Consider the following 26,306-nt stretch of genomic DNA (forward strand, 5'->3'; position numbering starts at 1 on the left):
CAGGATTCATCTTATATTTTACGATGGGGATTATACCGCTATCGCCTTGTGTAAGGTTCCACTCACAACCACGTGAGTATAAGGAATATTTACTATTATTTTAAGTTTAATAAAATATTGCAGTATTGTAAACTTTTCTTTTTTGCTTTTTATATTACTACAACACATTTAAACCTCGAGAACTTATTTATGGCCAAATTCTATTGCTGCTGAGGGAATATTCTTGAGCTCAATCTAATAGCTCACAATCACGTGCATGTGAATGTGTTACCTCGTAACAGAATTACACAATCTATCCCTTTTCTTTATTTTTATAGTAAACGTGTACACTACAAGTTTGGAAGGTGCGATCTTAACACTTATTCATCTTATTTATTAAAAACTCCTGTAACAAACAGTTCTGTAATAACACTAATCTAATGAACAATTGTACAATAAACACTACTGGAATGAACAGTCCATGTATTTCCCTATGTTTATGGCCCTTTATGGTTTAGTTTAATGGACTAACACATGTTACATATCTCCCTGGCACATGACCACATGATAGGCTTGGTGGCTGGGGAATGCCTAGCCCATTTTAACTGTCCCCATTCTTACAAAAAGGAGACATATAAATGGGGAATAAAGGTCACTCAAACCTTGAAGAACAATGAGATATATGACACAGAGAAGTAGTTGTGTGTTTGGTAGCATCTTGGTATAGTTGGGTGATATGAAATGATTTTGAAGCTTCTTGACCCCATTTTAGTACATTATACAGATAATAGTCTTTTTAAGAAAGATGCAAAATCACACATTTACAATTTTTTCCATATTAGCCTTTGAACAAACAGGGTATTTCATCCTCTTTCTCATGGTGTGGAGACAAACAGATAACAGATTACATACACATTTCTTTTGTTACTAATACAATAAAATGTACTAGAGCACCACAATGCTTTTTTTATTTAGTAACATTTGAGAACATTAGGAACCAGTGATAGTTCCAGCTTTAGCAGCTTTGTAATCCCTATCGTTATTTTTACATACTCAGTACTTTCCTTATTATAAGCTTTGACCATAAGACGTTCTGAAAGTGTTTATAAATTTGTCGTGTCTCACAGCATTGCCCAGATCATTAATCCATGTGATAAATTCTTTTATGTTTAGAGGTGTTCTTGTGTTCTTATCATTGTTTGTATTTTTCAGAATATCTATTAAGTATGTTTTTAGTTTTAAAACCTCCTCATTGTACAGTGGGGCACTATACCACATGTTGGGTATATACCTGTTGTCTGTATTAACATTAAAGTCTAGAACACTATCAGACTTTGAGATTCCTGGTTTATTTTCCTCCTTTGTTGCAATTTTAGTTATTTCATTTAATAATTCTTGGAATTGGGTTTTGTGTCTAATTAACGTAATTTCGTCTGACATGTCACTAACTTTCTGATGCACAAACTGGCAATTCAGTTTCTTTCCTTTTCCCTTCATTCTAAGGAATGCGTGAACCACTATTTGTAAAATACTTTTCAATTCCTTTGTGTTTTCCATAACCATGTTAACTATGGTGATATCACTCAATGTTACTACGAACGTTGCCAGCTCATAATCATGTTTGGAACTGTCCTCCAGAGAAGCCAGTTCAGGAGCTTTGAGACCTTCAGTATCAATAACCAGAATAAAGTCACAGCCCAGCTCCTTCTGGAGATTTTGTTTCACTCCAATAAATGTCATAAAAGCCCCTCGTGTGCATCGACCACTGGCCACCGGGAACTGCAAACCAAACATGGTGTTCAGAAGGGTGGATTTTCCCGTACCCTGAACTCCCAGCACAGTAATCACTCTCATTCTGCATTGTCCTCCTGTCTTGGTGTTCAGCTCAGTTAGGACATCAGTTATCCACTGCAGGGGGATGTTGGAGGCATCTCCATCAACCAACTCTAATGAGAACCCTTTCAGAAGGAGATCGGCAACTTTGTCTGGTAGTTTGCTGAATCGGGCATTCTGCATTTGTATTTTTTCATTTCTTAACATGAAGCACTCAGCCTCATAAACCTGTCCCATCTCACGTAGGAAATGCTCAATTCCCAGTGATCTTTCATATTTTTTTTGATCCAGTTGTTTTAGTTCTTCCTGATTCAACTGTTTTTCACAGTTTGTTCTGTATTCTAATAGTAGACCAGAGAGCGTATTCCTAGATAGCAAATCCAGATAATATTTCATCCACCTCAAAAAATAATGTTTCTCTCGAGAGGAAAATGTAGATATGGCCTCAATAAACAGCTGCATACCATTCGAAATTTTATGATCATATTGCTTCTTGCGAAGTGGAATGCATTGATAGTTCAGCTCCTTCTGGCTTTCTTCATCATTCTTTGATCCTTGCTCTCTCTGTCTAAACATCTCTTTCTCTTTTTCAGATATTTGCTTCCACAGATCTCCCTGCAGACTCAATGATTCCTTCTTATACTGAGCCATATCTTTTATCTCATCAACAATTTTCCCAGCATGCATTTTGGCTTTACAGCATTCCTCACAAAATTCATCTACGTTGATATCGAGTTCATGGGTTTTATTCCCCATATTTTCAATTGAGATTTTAAAGGAAGGTTGTTCTACAGACAATTTAATTTTGCTTTTTATGTTTTTAACCAGATCGTTATCATTTAATATAATCTCAATGTTTAATACAGAATTTAGTTTTTTCATATTCTCATCTTTTTCCATATTTGGAGTAATTATGAAATAAAACTTTAACTGTTTGTTATCACAGTTTGATAACAGTTTGAATTCTGTCTCCCCGATGTTCTCAGTAAATATAAACACAGCTGATGAGACCCGGGTTAGGAAGCTGAATTGTGTCCAGTTAGACTCCAGGTCTCCCCGTAGATTGGTCACTGCAATCGGCTCTGAGAAAATGTCAGAACTTTCGCTACCAGAAGGAAAATACCAGGACATTTCCACTAGTCCATCTGATATTTTCCTCTTAATATTCCCTCCTTCCATGTTGTCATGTATGAAAAAGTCATGAAGCTGTTGAGTTGGGTTAATAATATGATTCAGGATTTTAGATTTGGATAACTTGGCTTTCCCCATTCTTGCAAAAGAGAAGGTTGGCATGGGGATGTTCACCACATTATCTTCTATAAACCCTGTACTGTCTTCTAATGGCTGAGGTCTCCATCTTTTCACTATATCTCTCATTTTCCATAGCATGAGGGTGCAGTTTGAGCCATCACCAGGAGGGAGCAGCAGAGGGACAGCAAACTGGCACGTGGACATTTTTGATACAATTTCCTGTTGTAAAAAATTATCTGAACAATGGAGGAGAACACACAGAACATCCAAGGGGTGGATAGCCATCCCTTTAGATGAGTCTACCTCCCAATCAGTACTTCTGGCATTCCTGTTGAGAGCCATTAAATTCCTCAGGTAGTGCCAGGGAATGTCATTTAGTTCCTGTGGCTTGGTGTCCATTAGATTTTCTTTGCCAATGTTCAGAATATCTTTCAGTGTGAGCTTCAAATCCACATTACCTTCCATTTCCAGATCCTTCAGAAAGTTCTTAAAATTAGTTTTTTTGTCTAAGAAGAAAATTTAAAAAATAATTTTAATATATACAGAATCATTTTAACAGGACAAACTATAGAATGGGGGTTTTCCTTATCTTACAGCATTCAACCCCAAAACTGAAGTGTACTATATGCGGGTTTATTTACTAAAAAAACAAAGGCTCTGGTCCAGATTTGCAAAACTGCAACAACTACTCTGAATTGTGTCTGGAAATTAATGGCTGAATTCTATATTTGATACAAAGTATTTCTAAGACTCCAAACCATTACCTCACTGGTGCCACTAGGCATAGCCTAGGCATATGGGCAGGTTCCTATTCACTGAAGGGTGAGCAGCTCAATCATTACTAACTATACCCTGGAGAAATGAGGTGGGGTATTCTAATAAAAGTGAACTTGTATCTGATCCCTCTTTATTCCTCACCTTATTGCCCAGCAGTTGGTGTTTAATTCACCAACTGTGTAGCTATTGTTACCCAATCAATAAAGACCCAATCCAATGGATGGGGCTATTCAGTAATGGGGGATCTGTCAGTAGTTTTACCTGCTGTCACATAAACATAGGGTGGAGGCTTAACAGTAATAAATGGGTTGATGTGCCTACATCCCCCTACCTTCCACCAATCTATAAGCTTTAGGTGGGGGATAAAACAATCACAATTGGGGGAGGTGGACATGCTTTTGTCCATCCCTCCTACTCCTAATTATGGGCCGTTGAAGGCTATATAATAGTAATATGCCAGTTGTCTCCCTCTGTCCTCACTCATGGTCAGCCGTCGGGGTATGTGATGATAAAGTATGTGAACTTGCCAATTGTCCCACTCTACCCATGGGAATTTGGTTTGGAATATTAGTATAATAAGGGGTTAGGCTATAATAATGTGCCTGTCATTTCCTTTGGGACCATCCAAAACATTTTCTCCTGAGGTGCTGGGGTCCTCATAGACCTATCTAACCCCTACCCTTAAATCTTTCCCTACGTACCCCCTCAAACTAACAATAGTGAGAAGGGTCCCAATATCTGTGCAAGCTAATGGAGTGCTCTGCCCCATGTGAGCATTCAAAGAGGTAAACACCTTTACGTAGATCATTCCACAACTTGAACTCTCAGTCCGAGCATTGCGGCCAATCACAGACAGTGCTCTGACAGGCAAGTCTCCTCAACATTTGCTCGGTAGTAATCTGGAGTTCACAAAATTTGCTTTCTAAATAGAAAGTGGATATATTTATCAGAATTGTCTGCCTCAGGAGAGATCAGGTTGAAATCTAGTATATGACTTAGTGTTGGGTAAATATACTTATTCTATAGTTGATACAGGTTAAATATGCATGACGTAACACATTTAAACCAAACACCGAATTCTACTGACCCAATGATGTTTATTTGGTTGGAAAAACAACATTTTGATCATATGAACCGTTTTCTTTTAATGTAGAAATTTACCTTTTGCAGCCAATGAAATTAGAGGTGTGTCTTATCTAGTGTAAGGAATGCTCACAGCACAGACTGAACTACAGCTACAGCCCATATGTACTCCTCTCCCTCCCTCCCCGTAATGCAAGTACTACATTCTCCTCCAGCCCTTCAACCAACACCTACCCAGTATTAACCCCTCCCCTGTCATCCAACCTCTCTACCCAGTGTTAACCCCTTCTCTGTCAGCCAACCTTACTACCAAGTGTTAACCCCTTCCCTGTCAGCCAACCTTACTACCCAGTGTTAACCCCTTCCCTGTCAACCAACCTCTCTACCCAGTGTTAACCCCTTCCCTGTCAGCCAACCTTACTACCCAGTGTTAACCCCTTCCCTGTCAGCCAACCTTACTACCCAGTGTTAACCCCTTCCCTGTCAGCCAACCTTACTACCCAGTGTTAACCCCTTTCCTGTCAGCCCACCCCCTTCCCAGTGTAAACCCCATCACTGCCAGCCAACATCCCTAACCAGTGTTAACCCCTTCCCTGCCAGCCAATATCACTACCCAGTGTTAACCCCTTCCCTGCCAGCCACCCTCCCTACCACTTTCCTGTCAGTCAACCTCACTATCCAATGTTAACCCTCTTCCCTGCCAGCCAACCTACCTACTCAGTGTTGAACCCTTCCCTGTCAGCCACCCTCCCTACCTAGTGTTAACCCCTTCCCCTCCAGTGTGAGGGTAGCCACAATACCATGCAACATTTACCTCAATCCTGTCACATTCAACCCCTCAACCATGCCACACTTACCCTGTCACATAAGCACCCCTTATCCTGTCACACTTTCTTGACCTCTCCTCGTCACACTCCCTCCTCCAATCCTGTCACACTCACCCCCAACCCATTCATTTACCCCCTCGCCCTGTCACACTCACCCTGCCACTGTAAACCCCTGAAGACATTCATCATAAACACACAGTCAAGACACATAACTTCAACATAAACACAATGTAAAAAGGCCACACCCAGACCCCATACACACAACACACTGTAAACAGCTACTCCACATATATATGATCCAAGAAACTAACATACACAAGCTCACAGAGACATACAGTCACATACAAGGATACTCACTGTCAGACACACATTCTCAGGCACATACACAGGTAGACAATACCAGACACACTCCGAGATACACACAGCCAGATACACATTGTGACTGTATTTTTCAATGTGTGTTTCTCTGTGCATCAGTATGTGTGGTTGTGTATGTTATGCATGTATCAGTGTGTATATATGTTTGTGTATTAGTGTGTTTATCTGTGCGTGTAACAGTGTGTGTATGTGTGCATGTATAAGTGTGTGTGTGTCTATAGCTGCAATGTGAACGTGGTATGATATGGGCAATGCAAAGGTAAAGTAGGAACATAATATACATATAAAAAAAACTTGGGAAAACACATTTAAAAAATATATAGGGTAATATCAATGCAAAAGGAAAACTGTCTATGGCACTGCTTTCTTATGTGTAACTATTATTTGGTAAGTGATTTTTGAAAAGCTTTTTTCCCCAGTCAAAATTTTCATTTTTATTTGCAATAACCCCTTTACACAGGCACTGGCTCTTATGTATGTACTTATGCCATACTATGTAGCCACACCACGTGTATAAACAATTATCATAATTGCAAATTATGCCATAACTACAGTCAGCTTGCAACACTGCGATCCTCTGAACAATGAATACAGAGACCAGCTCATTGTATCCAGTGCTGCAAGTCCTCCCTTCAATATAACTACAGCTCCTCATGCACACAATGCAATGCCTATTTATTTATTTTTACTATGGTTGTAAGTGGGGGCCTCATGTTTGTCTTTCGCCTAAGGTCTGATAAAGTCTTGGGCCAGCACTGATAACAATTGGGGAAGGTCCTTGTCTTCCCCGATTAGTCCCTCCTCCCAGTGGCAGAACTATCATAGACTGCAGGGTGGGGATCTTCTCCTGGCTCTTCCCATCCATCTGGCTCACTTTGGGCCCTTCTGCAGCAGGGCTGTAATACAGGGGCCCCTAGAGCCAGCTCCCCTTCATTGCCCATGACAAACCCTGGGCCACCCCAATTCGAGCCACTGACATGGCAACCACACAGCAATCACCACTCCACAACCACAGCCTCCACCACGAGTGGCATGCTAGAACTTGGAATGCAGAGCTGCACGCGCACCCAGCCTACCTCGGAGGACCCACCAAGAAGGGCACAGAACTACATTCTCCACGGGAGGGGTATGAGATAGGCAGCTGGCGGGTCTCTAAATGCAGCCCAGTATCCAGTATCCAGTATCCAGTATGTTTGTAATTGAGAATGTGTGTATCTGTCAGTGAGAGTCAGTAAGTGTGTGTCAAATCAGTACGAGTATGTCTGTGTATGTGTGTGTGTTTTGGTGGGTGTGTTGTTTTTGTTTGTTTTTTGGTAGGGATGAGCATTTCATCCTTGGACCAAGGCAGCACAATGCCTTAGGCCGGCCCTGCTGTGGGGTAGGTAGGGAAAGATTTAAGGGTAGGGGGGTCTATGAGTACCCCAGCACCTCAGGATAAAAAGTGTTGGATGGTCCCAGAGGAAAGGACAGGCAGATTCATCTACATACATCCCAGATGGGGATTGTACCACCCATGCTGAACCCATAGAGCATTGACTTGCGCTAAAAAGTGTAAGTACATTTTCTGTGTTTTTATTGCATATACTGTTAGCAAATATCGCCATATTTTTTCCTTTTTGCATTTGCACTATATATTGTATTACAGATTTTGGAAAGAAAACATATCCCTGAGTGAGCATTATACATCTTCAAACTGTTTACTTAGAGCTCTCTGAGAAGCACTCTTTTTGCAAGTGTGATTTTATTTACTTTGGGCACTTTGACACTATTTATTGCTACTACACTATTGACAACTCCTGTTTTTATGGTTTGTTTTATTGTAAATCTTCCCTGAGACAACCTAACCAATCTTTGACTGAGTTTACACCCACCTATATTGCAGGCCCTGCATGATTTCCAACCACATATCCCTGACAAGGATTATATTGTCACATGCTGCTGCATGTGAGCTAGTTGATAGATCCACATTTGTGAGTGTATTTTCATTTGTTTTATTATACACCACTTTTCAAACAAACAATCTCGCAATAACAGAGTTTTCCTGTGTTTATTGTAATTTCATGTTTATCTGCTGACCCATTGAGAACACCAGACTGAACTACCTAATTTACTAAGAACTTTCTGGTACTAACCATTGAATCCCTACAAAAAGAATTAACTAAACTGATTAAAGAAATAGCAACAGCAGAGCAGGAATTGGCAGCAGTCATCGCATCTACCGACTTAGAAACACTCAAAAAACAGATAGAAGACAAACTGAAAGAGCATCAGAGAGAAACTGAGGAATTTAAAAAGAAAAAATTCCATAGAGACGAATTAGACTACCAAAGGGATCAGGTCTATACCTGGTACTCCAGAACAGATAACCGTTCTTTCAGACCTAACAGAGACACAACTTCACAGAGATGGCGCTCAGATACAGAAGGGGCTACATCCTCCTCCTCTGCCTCCTCATCCTCCGGAATGACTTTTTTAGAGAGTAGTACACGACAGGAAGAAACATCAGGCGGGGGGGTTACAACAAGAGGCACACGGGAGAAAAAACAAAACCGACCGCCCCAATCCAGACGCAATCTCTGATACACAATATCTCAGGTAGGCCTTTAACTCCCACGGAGGAGGGGACCCTGAATAAGGGACTCTCTTTCATCCCTACACCTCATGTAGAGTGGCACCAATATGATGTCAGCCTGTATAAGTTCTTTCGCCAACTCAAGTTACGTGCGTTCTTTTCAACAGGTCAGCATACCGTGGACACAACAACAGCATTCACTGACAGCAATACTCAGACTACACAAGGAAATCGACATGAGGAAGGGAACAGGGAGGATGTGAGGGATACCGTTTCAGAATCTGGTCCATGTACCGTTCTTCCCTTAGACACAGGTTTGAAACCTAAAAGTTCCTTTACACAACAGAACACTAATGCATCTATAGATATATTCACCAATCTTGTGAAAAAAGATATTTATAAGCTTAGGAAAAAATACCAACATACATATAGCCACCATAGGCAAGATATCAATTTTACCAAACAAGACTGGTTAAATATCAATAATTTGAGGAAGGATAGTTCTATAATTATCAAACCGGCAGACAAGGGGGGAGCACTGGTAATCATGGACCGCACATACTACATAAAAGAAATAGAATCACAATTAACGGATAACACAAACTACCTACCTATAGGCCAAGATCCTACACATAACCTGAAACACACATTAGATGGACTTAACCAATGGGCCCTCTCTAAAAATATTATTTCACATGGAGAATACAAATACATGAATGTGAAATACCCAAGAATCCCAGTATTCTATACCTTGCCCAAGATTCACAAAAATCCTCTCTTCCCACCAGGCAGACCGATTGTTAGTGGTACTGGGTCCATATTTCAACATCCAGCAGAGATACTAGATAAATTTCTCATCAAATATGTCCCATCACAGAAATCGTACCTCAAGGACACAACCACGTTCCTTAAGCTCTTAGCAGATATACAGATTCCATCAGGTGACTTCTGGTTAGTGACCATGGATGTTCAATCTTTATATACATCCATTGATCATGATAGAGGGATTGAGGCAGTAGACTGGACACTAGACAAAGACCCGCGATTGACCCAGCAAGGGGAGACAAGACAATATATCAGGGAACTACTGACCTTTATCCTAACAGAGAATTACTTTCTATTTGGCGACAGGTACTACAAGCAGATTAAAGGGACTGCCATGGGCTCGAATGTCGCTCCAACATATGCTAATATTTACATGAATCGTATGGAGGAAACATGTATTTATCCGCATCCTTTATTCTCAAAATGTCTAGTCTGGAAAAGATACATAGACTACGTATTCATATGTTGGAGCGGCACTAGGGCCCAACTACAGGAGTTTTTTTGACTCATTAAACACGCTTGATGCTAACATTAAATTCACCATGTACTGTGATACTACGACTGTTCCCTTCTTAGATGTCCAGGTTCAGAGGGCACAAAATTGCCTCCATAGTGACCTGTATATAAAACCAACTGACCGCAATAATCTACTGACCTACTCCAGCTTCCATCCTACTCATTTAAAAAATGGGTTACCATATAGCCAACTGCTAAGGGTAAAAAGGATAGTCTCACAGGAGGATAAGGTGATCACAGGCTTAGACTTTATGGCCAAAAAATTCATAGAGAGAGGCTATCCCGCACATGTAGTTGACAACCAGCGACAGAAGGTTGATACCCTTTCCCGACAAGATACTCTCTCGGGAACTGGGACAACAGAGAAAGTAGAAAGGCTCACACTTGTGACACCCTATACCCCACTCAATAGGGACATAAGACAGGTTATATTAAAGCACTGGCAACTTTTTCAGGGAGATACCCAACTACCCCGATATTTCAACAATCCCCGCTCTTTGCATATCAGAGGGCCTCTAATCTGAGGGACATGGTAGTGAAGTCTGATATTGGTAGCTCAAAGAAACAAACTAGGTTTTTCTCAGAACCCAAGAAAGGCACCTTTCCATGTCTTAATTGCTCACACTGTAACAGTGTGATCAAGGGGGAATATTTTGTTCATCCCAGATCAGGTAAAAAATTTTATGTTAAAGATTATTACACATGCAACTCAGATTTTGTCGTGTATGCTCTAAAGTGTCCCTGTGGGCTCCTATATGTGGGGGAGACCATCAGGCCAGTGAAAGAGCGGATAGGGGAGCAAAAAAGGAGCATTATGGCGGCATTACTGCACAATAAAGTGGAAGCTCCGGTACCCAGGCATTTTAAAATACATGGCCATAATGTGAACCAACTGAGGTTTCAAATCTTAGACAGAATCCCACCCCTACGCAGGGGGGGAGATAGACAGAAGCTCTTACTCCAGAGAGAAACAAAATGGATAAGTACCTTGGAGACTCTGTCACCACTAGGGCTTAATGAGGACTATGATCTCAAACACTTTTTATAATATACATTTTTCTGTATCCTCACTATTGTCTGCTCTATGATTTTGTGCTCCTTACAGAGGCTCCCCGTGACCAACTTTGGTCCGTGGTTCTTTCCTGCCACCACTTTGACCCCTCTGGGTCCGCTACCTGTCGACATTTCAGGGTCCCTCACAGACAGGGCCCAGGGACACAATGGGTCCATGTGAGACAGGTGAGTTGCACCTCCAAAAATTTCACTTGTTCCTCATGATAAAGTTTTTTCTTCCCTTTTTTGTAATATTTATTTTTATTAATACGTTGTTTCCCCCCCCCCCCCCCCTTTTTTTGTAGAATATAATTAAAGATAATATATGTTCTCTCCTTTTTATACAGCTGGTTACCCAACTAGCTTTCTTACATCAAGACTTCTCTTTTTCCTCTTGATCTTCTGTTACAGGTGAGCATTATGATAACTGTACAGTACACTACTCTGAGACTTAGGTTTATGCAAGACTGTTTCCTATATATCAATTGATGCAGTACCTGTGTACTAATGTTTGATTGCATACTAATCCACCATTAACATTTAATTTACATGCTTATCTTATCTTCACTTGTATTTGCATTCATGTTCCTACCACGGGTTCTCATTTGCATGTGTATTAGTGTTACTACAATAAGTTCTTTCTCGCTAGTTCAATAGCTCTAGCGGTGTGTAACCAGAATGTCTGTAAACAATAAAGTTTGGTGAAACACGCATGACGTAATGACGCACGCTGACGTCGGAATGCGGAAGTAGGATCACGGATTAGACGCGGCAGAGTTTAGCCGCCAACATTTAGGATATTTAAACCCTGACGTTTTTCTTTTGGCAGCACGGAGTATACTGGGGCCATCGAAGGGACACACATGTCCCGAGCGCGCAGCCCAATTATAGGAGAACCTTAGGATTGACTTCTCTTACTACACAAGGATTGACCAGCTACCTGCTGACACAGTGTGGTGATCATCTCTACAATCATCAGGAACTGTTTTCATCCCCTCCAATCACACCATCTTTCACAGACTACAGGATCTTCCTACATGATACAGCATAAAGAAATAGACGACATTGGTGAGATCAACCCGCTGATAGTGGGGTATATATAGTGCACTATATACTGGACTGCAATTAATCAGGACTGTAGTACTTTGCATTGTTTCCATTTTTTCATTTTTTTCATTTTTCCAATTTTTCCTATTTTTTCTTATTTTTCCATTATTTTACTTTTTCATTTTTCCACATGATTTTTTCCTCATTTGTTTTTCTATTTTCTTTGCGCTTAAGATCACCATTTAACGTGTACAGATATACAGACTTTGAACTGTTCATCGAACAAAGGAGGATTCTGTGTCTAGATATATGTATATAGCTGTTGTATATAGGATGAATTTTGTGTTACTTAGATGAAATACCACTTAAAAAATACCACCATCTTTATGAATTATTCTAAAAACATCACAATAAATACTATGAAATTGAACACAGGTTTAACTATCAGATTTATTGCCATTGGTTGAGTGCGGTATTCATATTTTGTTTATGATATAGATTAGGAGGTCTATTGTGGGGTTATACCTCGAATACCGGCACCTAACACATAATTGAGTGCCAGCACATATTGTGTTTTTTGTTTTTTTGTTTTTTTTTTACTAAGAACTTTCCACCATAAGGATTTATTTGGGACTATTTGAACACAAAGCCAAAAATACTTGGTTTATTTGCAATCTTGTATTTCTCTTTATAACCACTAGGGGCAATCTGTTCTTTTGTGTATATAAAAATATATGGTGCAAGAGTCAGCAGCTCAAAGACTCGTCCCTAAACAGGAAGTTGCTCCATCAATCACAGGCCTCTCATTCCGATCTGTGATGGAGCAGCAAAGTGTATGTAGATGCTTTCCCAGGGCACTACTGTAGCTAAAGATGGACTTTTGCTTGAACAGATCTTGTAGATGTTTTATATCAGTCCTTTGCCTCACGTGGTGGCCATCTCCTTCATCATCCTTAGAAAGTGGAGTTTGTGGTAAGCAAGACTACCTTTTGCTTGGATCCACTAATAAACCTAAGAATGGTGGGAGCTGCAGTATGGGTTATAGAAATACTGAACAGCAAAGCAAGTCATGTTTTCTAGGTAACTGTTGATATATAATATAGTCCCATAACCTAGGAAGTAGAACGTATTCTAAGATGTTTAAAAGAAAGGATCATAGAAATAAATAAAGTAATAATGAAATAAAGTAAAGAATGCTTGGTCGTATAGGGAGAGGCATTAGCAGTAGAAAGAGGGAAGTGCTCATGCCATTTTACAGAACACTGGTGAGACCTCACTTGGAGTATTGTACGCAGTACTGGAGACATATCTCGAGAAGGATATTGATACTTTAGAGCAGGGTTTCCCAATTAATTTTTCCTGTGGAACCCTTTGACATAGTGCATCAACATTGTGGGGATCTTCTCCTGGCTCTTCCCATCCAGCTGGCTCACTTTGGGCCCTTCTGCAGCAGGGCTGTAATACAGGGGCCCCTAGAGCCAGCTCCCCTTCATTGCCCATGACAAACCCTGGGCCACCCCAATTCGAGCCACTGACATGGCAACCACACAGCAATCACCACTCCACAACCACAGCCTCCACCACGAGTGGCATGCTAGAACTTGGAATGCAGAGCTGCACGCGCACCCAGCCTACCTCGGAGGACCCACCAAGAAGGGCACAGAACTACATTCTCCACGGGAGGGGTATGAGATAGGCAGCTGGCAGGTCTCTAAATGCAGCCCAGTATCCAGTATCCAGTATCCAGTATGTTTGTAATTGAGAATGTGTGTATCTGTCAGTGAGAGTCAGTAAGTGTGTGTCAAATCAGTACGAGTATGTCTGTGTATGTGTGTGTGTTTTGGTGGGTGTGTTGTTTTTGTTTGTTTTTTGGTAGGGATGAGCATTTCATCCTTGGACCAAGGCAGCACAATGCCTTAGGCCGGCCCTGCTGTGGGGTAGGTAGGGAAAGATTTAAGGGTAGGGGGGTCTATGAGTACCCCAGCACCTCAGGATAAAAAGTGTTGGATGGTCCCAGAGGAAAGGACAGGCAGATTCATCTACATACATCCCAGATGGGGATTGTACCACCCATGCTGAACCCATAGAGCATTGACTTGCGCTAAAAAGTGTAAGTACATTTTCTGTGTTTTTATTGCATATACTGTTAGCAAATATCGCCATATTTTTTCCTTTTTGCATTTGCACTATATATTGTATTACAGATTTTGGAAAGAAAACATATCCCTGAGTGAGCATTATACATCTTCAAACTGTTTACTTAGAGCTCTCTGAGAAGCACTCTTTTTGCAAGTGTGATTTTATTTACTTTGGGCACTTTGACACTATTTATTGCTACTACACTATTGACAACTCCTGTTTTTATGGTTTGTTTTATTGTAAATCTTCCCTGAGACAACCTAACCAATCTTTGACTGAGTTTACACCCACCTATATTGCAGGCCCTGCATGATTTCCAACCACATATCCCTGACAAGGATTATATTGTCACATGCTGCTGCATGTGAGCTAGTTGATAGATCCACATTTGTGAGTGTATTTTCATTTGTTTTATTATACACCACTTTTCAAACAAACAATCTCGCAATAACAGAGTTTTCCTGTGTTTATTGTAATTTCATGTTTATCTGCTGACCCATTGAGAACACCAGACTGAACTACCTAATTTACTAAGAACTTTCTGGTACTAACCATTGAATCCCTACAAAAAGAATTAACTAAACTGATTAAAGAAATAGCAACAGCAGAGCAGGAATTGGCAGCAGTCATCGCATCTACCGACTTAGAAACACTCAAAAAACAGATAGAAGACAAACTGAAAGAGCATCAGAGAGAAACTGAGGAATTTAAAAAGAAAAAATTCCATAGAGACGAATTAGACTACCAAAGGGATCAGGTCTATACCTGGTACTCCAGAACAGATAACCGTTCTTTCAGACCTAACAGAGACACAACTTCACAGAGATGGCGCTCAGATACAGAAGGGGCTACATCCTCCTCCTCTGCCTCCTCATCCTCCGGAATGACTTTTTTAGAGAGTAGTACACGACAGGAAGAAACATCAGGCGGGGGGGTTACAACAAGAGGCACACGGGAGAAAAAACAAAACCGACCGCCCCAATCCAGACGCAATCTCTGATACACAATATCTCAGGTAGGCCTTTAACTCCCACGGAGGAGGGGACCCTGAATAAGGGACTCTCTTTCATCCCTACACCTCATGTAGAGTGGCACCAATATGATGTCAGCCTGTATAAGTTCTTTCGCCAACTCAAGTTACGTGCGTTCTTTTCAACAGGTCAGCATACCGTGGACACAACAACAGCATTCACTGACAGCAATACTCAGACTACACAAGGAAATCGACATGAGGAAGGGAACAGGGAGGATGTGAGGGATACCGTTTCAGAATCTGGTCCATGTACCGTTCTTCCCTTAGACACAGGTTTGAAACCTAAAAGTTCCTTTACACAACAGAACACTAATGCATCTATAGATATATTCACCAATCTTGTGAAAAAAGATATTTATAAGCTTAGGAAAAAATACCAACATACATATAGCCACCATAGGCAAGATATCAATTTTACCAAACAAGACTGGTTAAATATCAATAATTTGAGGAAGGATAGTTCTATAATTATCAAACCGGCAGACAAGGGGGGAGCACTGGTAATCATGGACCGCACATACTACATAAAAGAAATAGAATCACAATTAACGGATAACACAAACTACCTACCTATAGGCCAAGATCCTACACATAACCTGAAACACACATTAGATGGACTTAACCAATGGGCCCTCTCTAAAAATATTATTTCACATGGAGAATACAAATACATGAATGTGAAATACCCAAGAATCCCAGTATTCTATACCTTGCCCAAGATTCACAAAAATCCTCTCTTCCCACCAGGCAGACCGATTGTTAGTGGTACTGGGTCCATATTTCAACATCCAGCAGAGATACTAGATAAATTTCTCATCAAATATGTCCCATCACAGAAATCGTACCTCAAGGACACAACCACGTTCCTTAAGCTCTTAGCAGATATACAGATTCCATCAGGTGACTTCTGGTTAGTGACCATGGATGTTCAATCTTTATATACATCCATTGATCATGATAGAGGGATTGAGGCAGTAGACTGGACACTAGACAAAGACCCGCGATTGACCCAGCAAGGGGAGACAAGACAATATATCAGGGAACTACTGACCTTTATCCTAACAGAGAATTACTTTCTATTTGGCGACAGGTACTACAAGCAGATTAAAGGGACTGCCATGGGCTCGAATGTCGCTCCAACATATGCTAATATTTACATGAATCGTATGGAGGAAACATGTATTTATCCGCATCCTTTATTCTCAAAATGTCTAGTCTGGAAAAGATACATAGACGACGTATTCATATGTTCGGAGCGGCACTAGGGCCCAACTACAGGAGTTTTTTTGACTCATTAAACACGCTTGATGCTAACATTAAATTCACCATGTACTGTGATACTACGACTGTTCCCTTCTTAGATGTCCAGGTTCAGAGGGCACAAAATTGCCTCCATAGTGACCTGTATATAAAACCAACTGACCGCAATAATCTACTGACCTACTCCAGCTTCCATCCTACTCATTTAAAAAATGGGTTACCATATAGCCAACTGCTAAGGGTAAAAAGGATAGTCTCACAGGAGGATAAGGTGATCACAGGCTTAGACTTTATGGCCAAAAAATTCATAGAGAGAGGCTATCCCGCACATGTAGTTGACAACCAGCGACAGAAGGTTGATACCCTTTCCCGACAAGATACTCTCTCGGGAACTGGGACAACAGAGAAAGTAGAAAGGCTCACACTTGTGACACCCTATACCCCACTCAATAGGGACATAAGACAGGTTATATTAAAGCACTGGCAACTTTTTCAGGGAGATACCCAACTACCCCGATATTTCAACAATCCCCGCTCTTTGCATATCAGAGGGCCTCTAATCTGAGGGACATGGTAGTGAAGTCTGATATTGGTAGCTCAAAGAAACAAACTAGGTTTTTCTCAGAACCCAAGAAAGGCACCTTTCCATGTCTCAATTGCTCACACTGTAACAGTGTGATCAAGGGGGAATATTTTGTTCATCCCAGATCAGGTAAAAAATTTTATGTTAAAGATTATTACACATGCAACTCAGATTTTGTCGTGTATGCTCTAAAGTGTCCCTGTGGGCTCCTATATGTGGGGGAGACCATCAGGCCAGTGAAAGAGCGGATAGGGGAGCAAAAAAGGAGCATTATGGCGGCATTACTGCACAATAAAGTGGAAGCTCCGGTACCCAGGCATTTTAAAATACATGGCCATAATGTGAACCAACTGAGGTTTCAAATCTTAGACAGAATCCCACCCCTACGCAGGGGGGGAGATAGACAGAAGCTCTTACTCCAGAGAGAAACAAAATGGATAAGTACCTTGGAGACTCTGTCACCACTAGGGCTTAATGAGGACTATGATCTCAAACACTTTTTATAATATACATTTTTCTGTATCCTCACTATTGTCTGCTCTATGATTTTGTGCTCCTTACAGAGGCTCCCCGTGACCAACTTTGGTCCGTGGTTCTTTCCTGCCACCACTTTGACCCCTCTGGGTCCGCTACCTGTCGACATTTCAAGGTCCCTCACAGACAGGGCCCAGGGACACAATGGGTCCATGTGAGACAGGTGAGTTGCACCTCCAAAAATTTCACTTGTTCCTCATGATAAAGTTTTTTCTTCCCTTTTTTGTAATATTTATTTTTATTAATACGTTGTTCCCCCCCCCCCCCCCCCCCTTTTTTTGTAGAATATAATTAAAGATAATATATGTTCTCTCCTTTTTATACAGCTGGTTACCCAACTAGCTTTCTTACATCAAGACTTCTCTTTTTCCTCTTGATCTTCTGTTACAGGTGAGCATTATGATAACTGTACAGTACACTACTCTGAGACTTAGGTTTATGCAAGACTGTTTCCTATATATCAATTGATGCAGTACCTGTGTACTAATGTTTGATTGCATACTAATCCACCATTAACATTTAATTTACATGCTTATCTTATCTTCACTTGTATTTGCATTCATGTTCCTACCACGGGTTCTCATTTGCATGTGTATTAGTGTTACTACAATAAGTTCTTTCTCGCTAGTTCAATAGCTCTAGCGGTGTGTAACCAGAATGTCTGTAAACAATAAAGTTTGGTGAAACACGCATGACGTAATGACGCACGCTGACGTCGGAATGCGGAAGTAGGATCACGGATTAGACGCGGCAGAGTTTAGCCGCCAACATTTAGGATATTTAAACCCTGACGTTTTTCTTTTGGCAGCACGGAGTATACTGGGGCCATCGAAGGGACACACATGTCCCGAGCGCGCAGCCCAATTATAGGAGAACCTTAGGATTGACTTCTCTTACTACACAAGGATTGACCAGCTACCTGCTGACACAGTGTGGTGATCATCTCTACAATCATCAGGAACTGTTTTCATCCCCTCCAATCACACCATCTTTCACAGACTACAGGATCTTCCTACATGATACAGCATAAAGAAATAGACGACATTGGTGAGATCAACCCGCTGATAGTGGGGTATATATAGTGCACTATATACTGGACTGCAATTAATCAGGACTGTAGTACTTTGCATTGTTTCCATTTTTTCATTTTTTTCATTTTTCCAATTTTTCCTATTTTTTCTTATTTTTCCATTATTTTACTTTTTCATTTTTCCACATGATTTTTTCCTCATTTGTTTTTCTATTTTCTTTGCGCTTAAGATCACCATTTAACGTGTACAGATATACAGACTTTGAACTGTTCATCGAACAAAGGAGGATTCTGTGTCTAGATATATGTATATAGCTGTTGTATATAGGATGAATTTTGTGTTACTTAGATGAAATACCACTTAAAAAATACCACCATCTTTATGAATTATTCTAAAAACATCACAATAAATACTATGAAATTGAACACAGGTTTAACTATCAGATTTATTGCCATTGGTTGAGTGCGGTATTCATATTTTGTTTATGATATAGATTAGGAGGTCTATTGTGGGGTTATACCTCGAATACCGGCACCTAACACATAATTGAGTGCCAGCACATATTGTTTTTTTTGTTTTTTTGTTTTTTTTTTACTAAGAACTTTCCACCATAAGGATTTATTTGGGACTATTTGAACACAAAGCCAAAAATACTTGGTTTATTTGCAATCTTGTATTTCTCTTTATAACCACTAGGGGCAATCTGTTCTTTTGTGTATATAAACATATATGGTGCAAGAGTCAGCAGCTCAAAGACTCGTCCCTAAACAGGAAGTTGCTCCATCAATCACAGGCCTCTCATTCCGATCTGTGATGGAGCAGCAAAGTGTATGTAGATGCTTTCCCAGGGCACTACTGTAGCTAAAGATGGACTTTTGCTTGAACAGATCTTGTAGATGTTTTATATCAGTCCTTTGCCTCACGTGGTGGCCATCTCCTTCATCATCCTTAGAAAGTGGAGTTTGTGGTAAGCAAGACTACCTTTTGCTTGGATCCACTAATAAACCTAAGAATGGTGGGAGCTGCAGTATGGGTTATAGAAATACTGAACAGCAAAGCAAGTCATGTTTTCTAGGTAACTGTTGATATATAATATAGTCCCATAACCTAGGAAGTAGAACGTATTCTAAGATGTTTAAAAGAAAGGATCATAGAAATAAATAAAGTAATAATGAAATAAAGTAAAGAATGCTTGGTCGTATAGGGAGAGGCATTAGCAGTAGAAAGAGGGAAGTGCTCATGCCATTTTACAGAACACTGGTGAGACCTCACTTGGAGTATTGTACGCAGTACTGGAGACATATCTCGAGAAGGATATTGATACTTTAGAGCAGGGTTTCCCAATTAATTTTTCCTGTGGAACCCTTTGACATAGTGCATCAACATTGTGGACCCCCCCCCCCCCCCCCGCCCCCCCACACACACACACACAGATACACACACCTTGACTCACAAATACACACACATACACACACATTCAGATAGTGACGTCATATTCCGGCTCAGGCATCACTGCTCAGGCATCACACACATTCGGAGTGACGTCATATTCCGGCTCAGGCATCACTGCTGTGCGCGCGAGGGAGCTGAGCAGGGAGATCACTGCTCACTGCTCCCTCACCTCCCGCAGCCATTTTTTTTGCGTTTTTTGGGCGGAACACCAAATAGTGTTCCGCGGAACCTTAGGGTTCCGTGGAACACCAATTGGGAAACGCTGCTTTAGAGAGAGTTCAAAGAAGGGCTACTAAACTGGGCTACTAAATAAGGTAGTTATTATTCATATATTAATCGCTGCAAAAATAAGCATTGCTCAAAATTGGAAAAAAACAATCCCACCATATATTTTGGAAGTGCAGGAAAGAGTAGACAAGACGTATGAATATGAGAGAATAGTAAATAAAATAGAAGGAAGAGAAGGGGGCAATGAAAAAGCATGGCAAGATTGGTTAGCATATAGGTGTAAGGTATAAATAGAGGTTATAGCAAAAGGAGGAATAGCCTAAAACAGATATGAGGTTAAAGCATGTACATTATTGCATATTAATGAATAATTGATAGGGTATGACTGCAAAGCTGAAAGATTTAGGTAAAATAGTATTAAAACTGTTAAAACAGGACGAATATGCTGAGCATTCCGCTTGTGAGTAAGAACTAATTGTCAATGTCAATTATTTTTACTTTGCATACTGGTATAAGTTGAATATAAGGATTGTAAATTAAATCAAGGTAATAGCAAAGAAAAGTAAAATTGAATTTATTTTGTTTATGTATTTTTATTTTTATTTTATTTAGTTTTATGTTATTGTGTTTTGTGTTGTTTATGGCTTGTGTTGTTTTTTCTGTGTGTGTAAGAAATAAAAAATTAACAATGAAAAAAGGTTAAAGAATCTTAACATTTATAGCTCAACACAGTAAAGGAGGAGACTATATTAAAAAGAAGAAAAACTACCACAACAAGAGGGCATAGTGTTAAATTAGAGGGTCAAAGGTTTAAAAATAATATCACAAAGTATTACTTTACTGAGAGGATAGTGGATGCATGGAATAGCCTTCCTGCTAAAGTGGCAGAGGTTAACACAGTGAAGGAGTTTAAGCATGCGTGGGATATGCGTAAGACTATCCTAGCTATAAGATAAGACCAGGGACCTAATGAGAGTATTTAGAAAATTGGGCAGACTAGATGGGCCGAATGGTTCTTATCTGCCGTCACATTCTATGTTTCTATGAGAAGAGACTCTTATATGGCCTTCTGCTTGGGGACAAGGAGAAATGCTTCCAGTATGGGAAAAAAACAAGATCAGAGTGAGTCTGGTTTCTTTCTGAGTAGAAAAATAATTCTTACAACTATAAAAGGTCCTTCAAGCAAGTTGCTAATCTAAATTGGATACAAAGATCTATTTATCCAACACTAGACTCAGAATAGAGCAAAAATGGATTCTAAAAGGAGAGGGTCAGCAGGTTTCCAAGGAGGAATGGAACTTTTTCTGATTTGCCTGGCCTGAAGAGCAGGACTCCCTCTAGAATGTACGTTAGCATGAGTGTAACTGTATCTAACACTTCTCCCTATATGCTGATAGTCTTGCGTGATACATTTATTTTGTCCCATCCTTGTGTGTATCACATTTATTATTGAACAATAATATTTTTATCTGAAAGTGATTCCACGGTGGACCTTGACAAACCATCATTATTTTCCCCTAGTGTTTTAGTGTTGAAATAAAATATAATATACACTTCCCTTAGGATATAGACCCAAAGATTTTCCTATTATTAATCTTCACAATACAACATATATATAAATTGGCTGAGTCCGATATAGGGAAGAAATAACATAGCATAGTGCAAGACTGTTGGATTGCAGTATTAAAATATATGACAAATGGCCACTTACAAAGGTAAGATGTATAATTGCCTTCAAAATCTTGGAACATCAAAATAATATTAGAAATTTAAAAAAAAAAACACATAGTTCCCATACACTGCAATTCGTGCCATAAATTTAACTGGAATTAATTTTATTTTTGGGGCTTGGAACAAGTGGTCCAACATTGGAGAGGAGGTAATATTATAAACAGTTAGCGAAAAGGGAAACATTTTGAATAGAAACTTTAAAAACACTACAGCCAGGAGGTCTGAATGTAGAAATCGATTTATGGTGTTTCCTAAACTAATATTGTAAAGATGGTTCAGGCTTCATGGGATTGAAATTCATCATTATAGGATAAGTTTGGTTCTATATATATATATATATATAGTTTTACACATCTATGTAATTCAAACATCTCAAAAATATTAGACAATTTCAATAGAGGATTTCCCCTTTATCAATTAAATACAATTTAAAAAACAACAAAAAATTCAACCCCATCAAGACAGACCCACCTCTGATCAATTATTATCCTCTCTATTCTAATCTCTATCCTGGAAAATTACCAATGAATTGTAGGATGTGTCTTCTCCCTATCAATTTCTATCTGGATATAAACTTATTAAAATTATTATACAGCCACATATGTAAATTATCACATAAAAAAAATAAATACATAAAATCCAGATGGAAATATATGGATACAGATATGAATTCAAATATATATATAACGAAAAAAAACTAAAAAAAACCAACGTATCTGCCTAATTGCAATTGTATTTTATTTAATTTCACATTTCTTATGGGTATATGTACACATGAAAAAACAATGCATTTGTCCAATAGCAATTCTATTTTTTATTTCAGATTTTTTATCTTTTATTTTATCTTTTTTAGTATCAATATACATTTGTCTATCACCCTTTTGTCACGACAGTGACCCCTTCACGCAGAGTGTAACCTAACTATAGAACGTATACCGGACCTTAGAATGGCCGGGCTCACGTTAGAGTAGTCAAATGGGATAGCCAGAGGTCAAGGGATGACAGAAGACGGAATAACGATTAACAAGCCAAAGTACAGGGAACCAGAGAGTAGAATGGTCAAATAGAGTAGCCAGAAGTCAAATACCAGGAGAGAATACCAATAAACATAAAGAGCACTATGGGAACCAGCAAGAACCACACTAGGGCGTCTTACTGCTGTCAAGACAGCCCTTTTATAGTGTGGTGTGTTTTGCTTTAAAACCACGCCCCCAAAAGGTCCGGGTGCGTGGTTGCGTCATGATCCTGTCGGCTTCCAGCCGACGGCAGTGGCGCGCATGCGCCGAAGTTAGAAATTCCGCTCTGAGTGAGCGGCCGGCGTCAGAGGTGCCGTGCCGCTCAGTGAAGGAGGATGCTGTACTGCGTGGGTCCGAGGTTGACAGGTAAGGTATCGTGACAGTACCCCCCCCACAAGGACCGCCCCCAGGGCGGTTAGAACGCCTCCTTTCAAATAAACGAATCAGACGGGGGGCGTGCACATCAGAAGCGTCCACCCACGAACGATCCTCAGGTCCATAACCCTTCCAGTCTAAAAGGTATTGAAGTTTACCCCTAGAAAAACGAGAATCTAAAATAGACCTCACCTCATATTCGTTTTGTCCCTCCACAACTTCAGGAAGAGGAGGAGGGGTATTACGAGTAAACCGATTACAAATTAATGGTTTGAGAAGTGAGACATGGAACGAATTCGGTATTTTCATATTAGAGGGCAAACGAAGACTGTAACAAACAGGGTTGATACGTTTGAGAACCTGAAATGGACCAATGAATCTGGGAGCGAATTTCATAGATGGGACCTTAAGTCTAATGTTACGGGTACTTAACCACACTTTATCCCCGATCAGGAACGTGGGAGCAGGTTTCCGATGCCTATCCGCATTGGCTTTGTACACACTAGCCCTTTGAGTCAATATTTGTTTAACCCCTAACCAAGTCTCCCTCATGTTCCTAACGGTGTCATCTACACTTGGCACTCCGGTAGAATGAATGGAACTCGGTAAAGTTGTAGGATTAAACCCATAATTAATAAAAAACGGGCTGTGTAAAGTGGATTCATGGATATGATGATTGTGAGCAAATTCTGCCCATGGTAACAGGTCCGCCCAGTCATCTTGATGAACCGAAGTGAAACAACGGATGTATTGTTCCAGGCATTGGTTCATCCTTTCTGTAACCCCATTAGATTGGGGATGATAAGAAGAGGAAAGATTAAGGTTGATACCTAACTGTCCACAAAATGATTTCCAGAAACGAGAAATAAATTGAGGCCCTCTATCAGAGACAATATCTTGGGGTACTCCATGTAAACGGACCACTTCTTTTATAAATATATACGCCAGTTCAGATGATGTAGGTAATTTATAAAGAGGAACCAAATGAGACATCTTGGAGAATCTGTCAATTATCGTTAATACGACAGTGTAGTTCTTAGAAGGGGGTAGGTCTACTACGAAATCCATAGCAATACTTGACCATGGAGTCTCTGGAATAGGTAAGGGCATGAGGAGTCCTATAGGACGACCCTTAGGCGATTTTGTAGTGGAACAAATATTACAAGCAAGGACAAACTCACGCACATCTTTTTTGTAGGAAGGCCACCAGAACCGTTCCGCCAGTAATGATGTGGTTTTATGTATCCCTTGATGCCCTGCCATTTTGGAGTCATGCATGAGGGATAATACTTTATTCCGATAGGTTAATGGCACATATAGTTTTCCTTGAGGAACAGTCAAGGTAGTACGATCTTGGAATGTAGAGATCTCCTCTATTAATCCCGATGAGACTTTAGCAAAGACAGTTGCTACAATACGATTATGAGGGATTAAAGAGGACATAACTTCATTGGAGGAAGTAACAGGTTCATATTGGCGGGATAGAGCATCCGCCTTAGTATTTTTTGACCCTGGCCTGTATGTAACAACATAATTGAAACGATTGAGGTATAAAGACCAACGTACTTGTCTGTCAGACATTTTCTTGGCTTCACTGAAGTAAGAGAGGTTTTTATGATCTGTAAAAATGGTAACAGGGATGGGTGACCCTTCAAGCAAGTATCGCCATTCTTTAAGGGCAGAAATAATTGCCAACAACTCTCTCTCCCCTATATCGTATCTCCTCTCAGTTTCCGTTAATTTTTTTGAAAAAAACCCACAAGGATGCAATGGTTGATCATCCGAAGGTCTTTGAGATAGTATTGCTCCTATCCCTGACTCGGATGCATCTACTTCCAGTATGAAAGGACGAGAAGGATCAGGGTGTCTTAATACTGGTGCTGAGGAAAAGGCTTCTTTCAATAAATCAAAAGCTCTTTTAGCTTCGGTACACCATTCCCTGTGATTTCTTCCCTTCTTAGTCATAGCAGTAATAGGGGCTGTTATAGAAGAGAATCCTTTTATGAATTTTCTATAGTAATTGGCAAACCCCAGGAAGCGTTGGATTGCTTTGAGTCCAACTGGTAAGGGCCATTGCTGAATGGCTTCTAACTTTTTCGGCTCCATTTGGAAACCCGTACTAGAAATGATATATCCCAGGAAATGCACTTCTTCCTTGTGGAACAAACATTTCTCCAATTTACAATAGAGACCATTCTCTAATAACCTTGAAAGAACCAATCTGACATGTTCATAGTGTTCGTTTATGTTTTTTGAATAAATCAGGATATCATCCAAATATACGATTACAAACATTTGTAAAAAGTCTCGCAACACATCATTGATGAAGTCCTGAAAGACTGCTGGGGCGTTGCATAAGCCGAAGGGCATAACTCGATACTCATAATGACCATAACGAGTATTAAAAGCAGTTTTCCATTCATGCCCTTCTTTTATTCTGATTAAATTATATGCTCCCCGCAAATCTAGTTTAGAAAAGACAGTAGCTCCTTTTAACCTGTCAAATAGTTCAGTCACTAAGGGAATAGGATAAGCATTACGGATAGTAATCTTATTCAACCCTCTGTAATCAATACAGGGTCTTAAATCCCCTTCTTTCTTAGATACAAAGAAAAACCCCGCACCCGCGGGCGATGAGGATTTAGTGATAAACCCTTTCTTTAAATTCTCGGCAATGTACTCCTCTAATACTTTATTCTCGGCCATCGACAGGGGATAAACCGTACCTCTAGGAGGCATAGTACCAGGTAACAATTCAATAGGACAATCATAGGGACGATGGG

At 40.1% G+C, this 26,306-nt stretch overlaps 1 protein-coding gene across 1 annotated transcript in view; it reads right to left on the bottom strand.

Moving 5' to 3' along the window:
* Positions 1 to 282: 282 nt before the first annotated feature.
* Positions 283 to 26,306, bottom strand: part of LOC134571364 (up-regulator of cell proliferation-like) — a 38,744-nt gene continuing 12,720 nt past the window's right edge. The window contains 2 exon segments of the mRNA XM_063429565.1: positions 283 to 1,068; positions 1,070 to 3,569. Of these exon segments, the coding sequence (XP_063285635.1) occupies positions 951 to 1,068; positions 1,070 to 3,569 (2,618 nt within the window). The 3' untranslated portion in view covers positions 283 to 950.

This window comes from Pelobates fuscus, chromosome 8 (genome assembly GCF_036172605.1).
Source record: "Pelobates fuscus isolate aPelFus1 chromosome 8, aPelFus1.pri, whole genome shotgun sequence".
NCBI classification, from domain to species: Eukaryota; Metazoa; Chordata; class Amphibia; order Anura; family Pelobatidae; genus Pelobates; species Pelobates fuscus.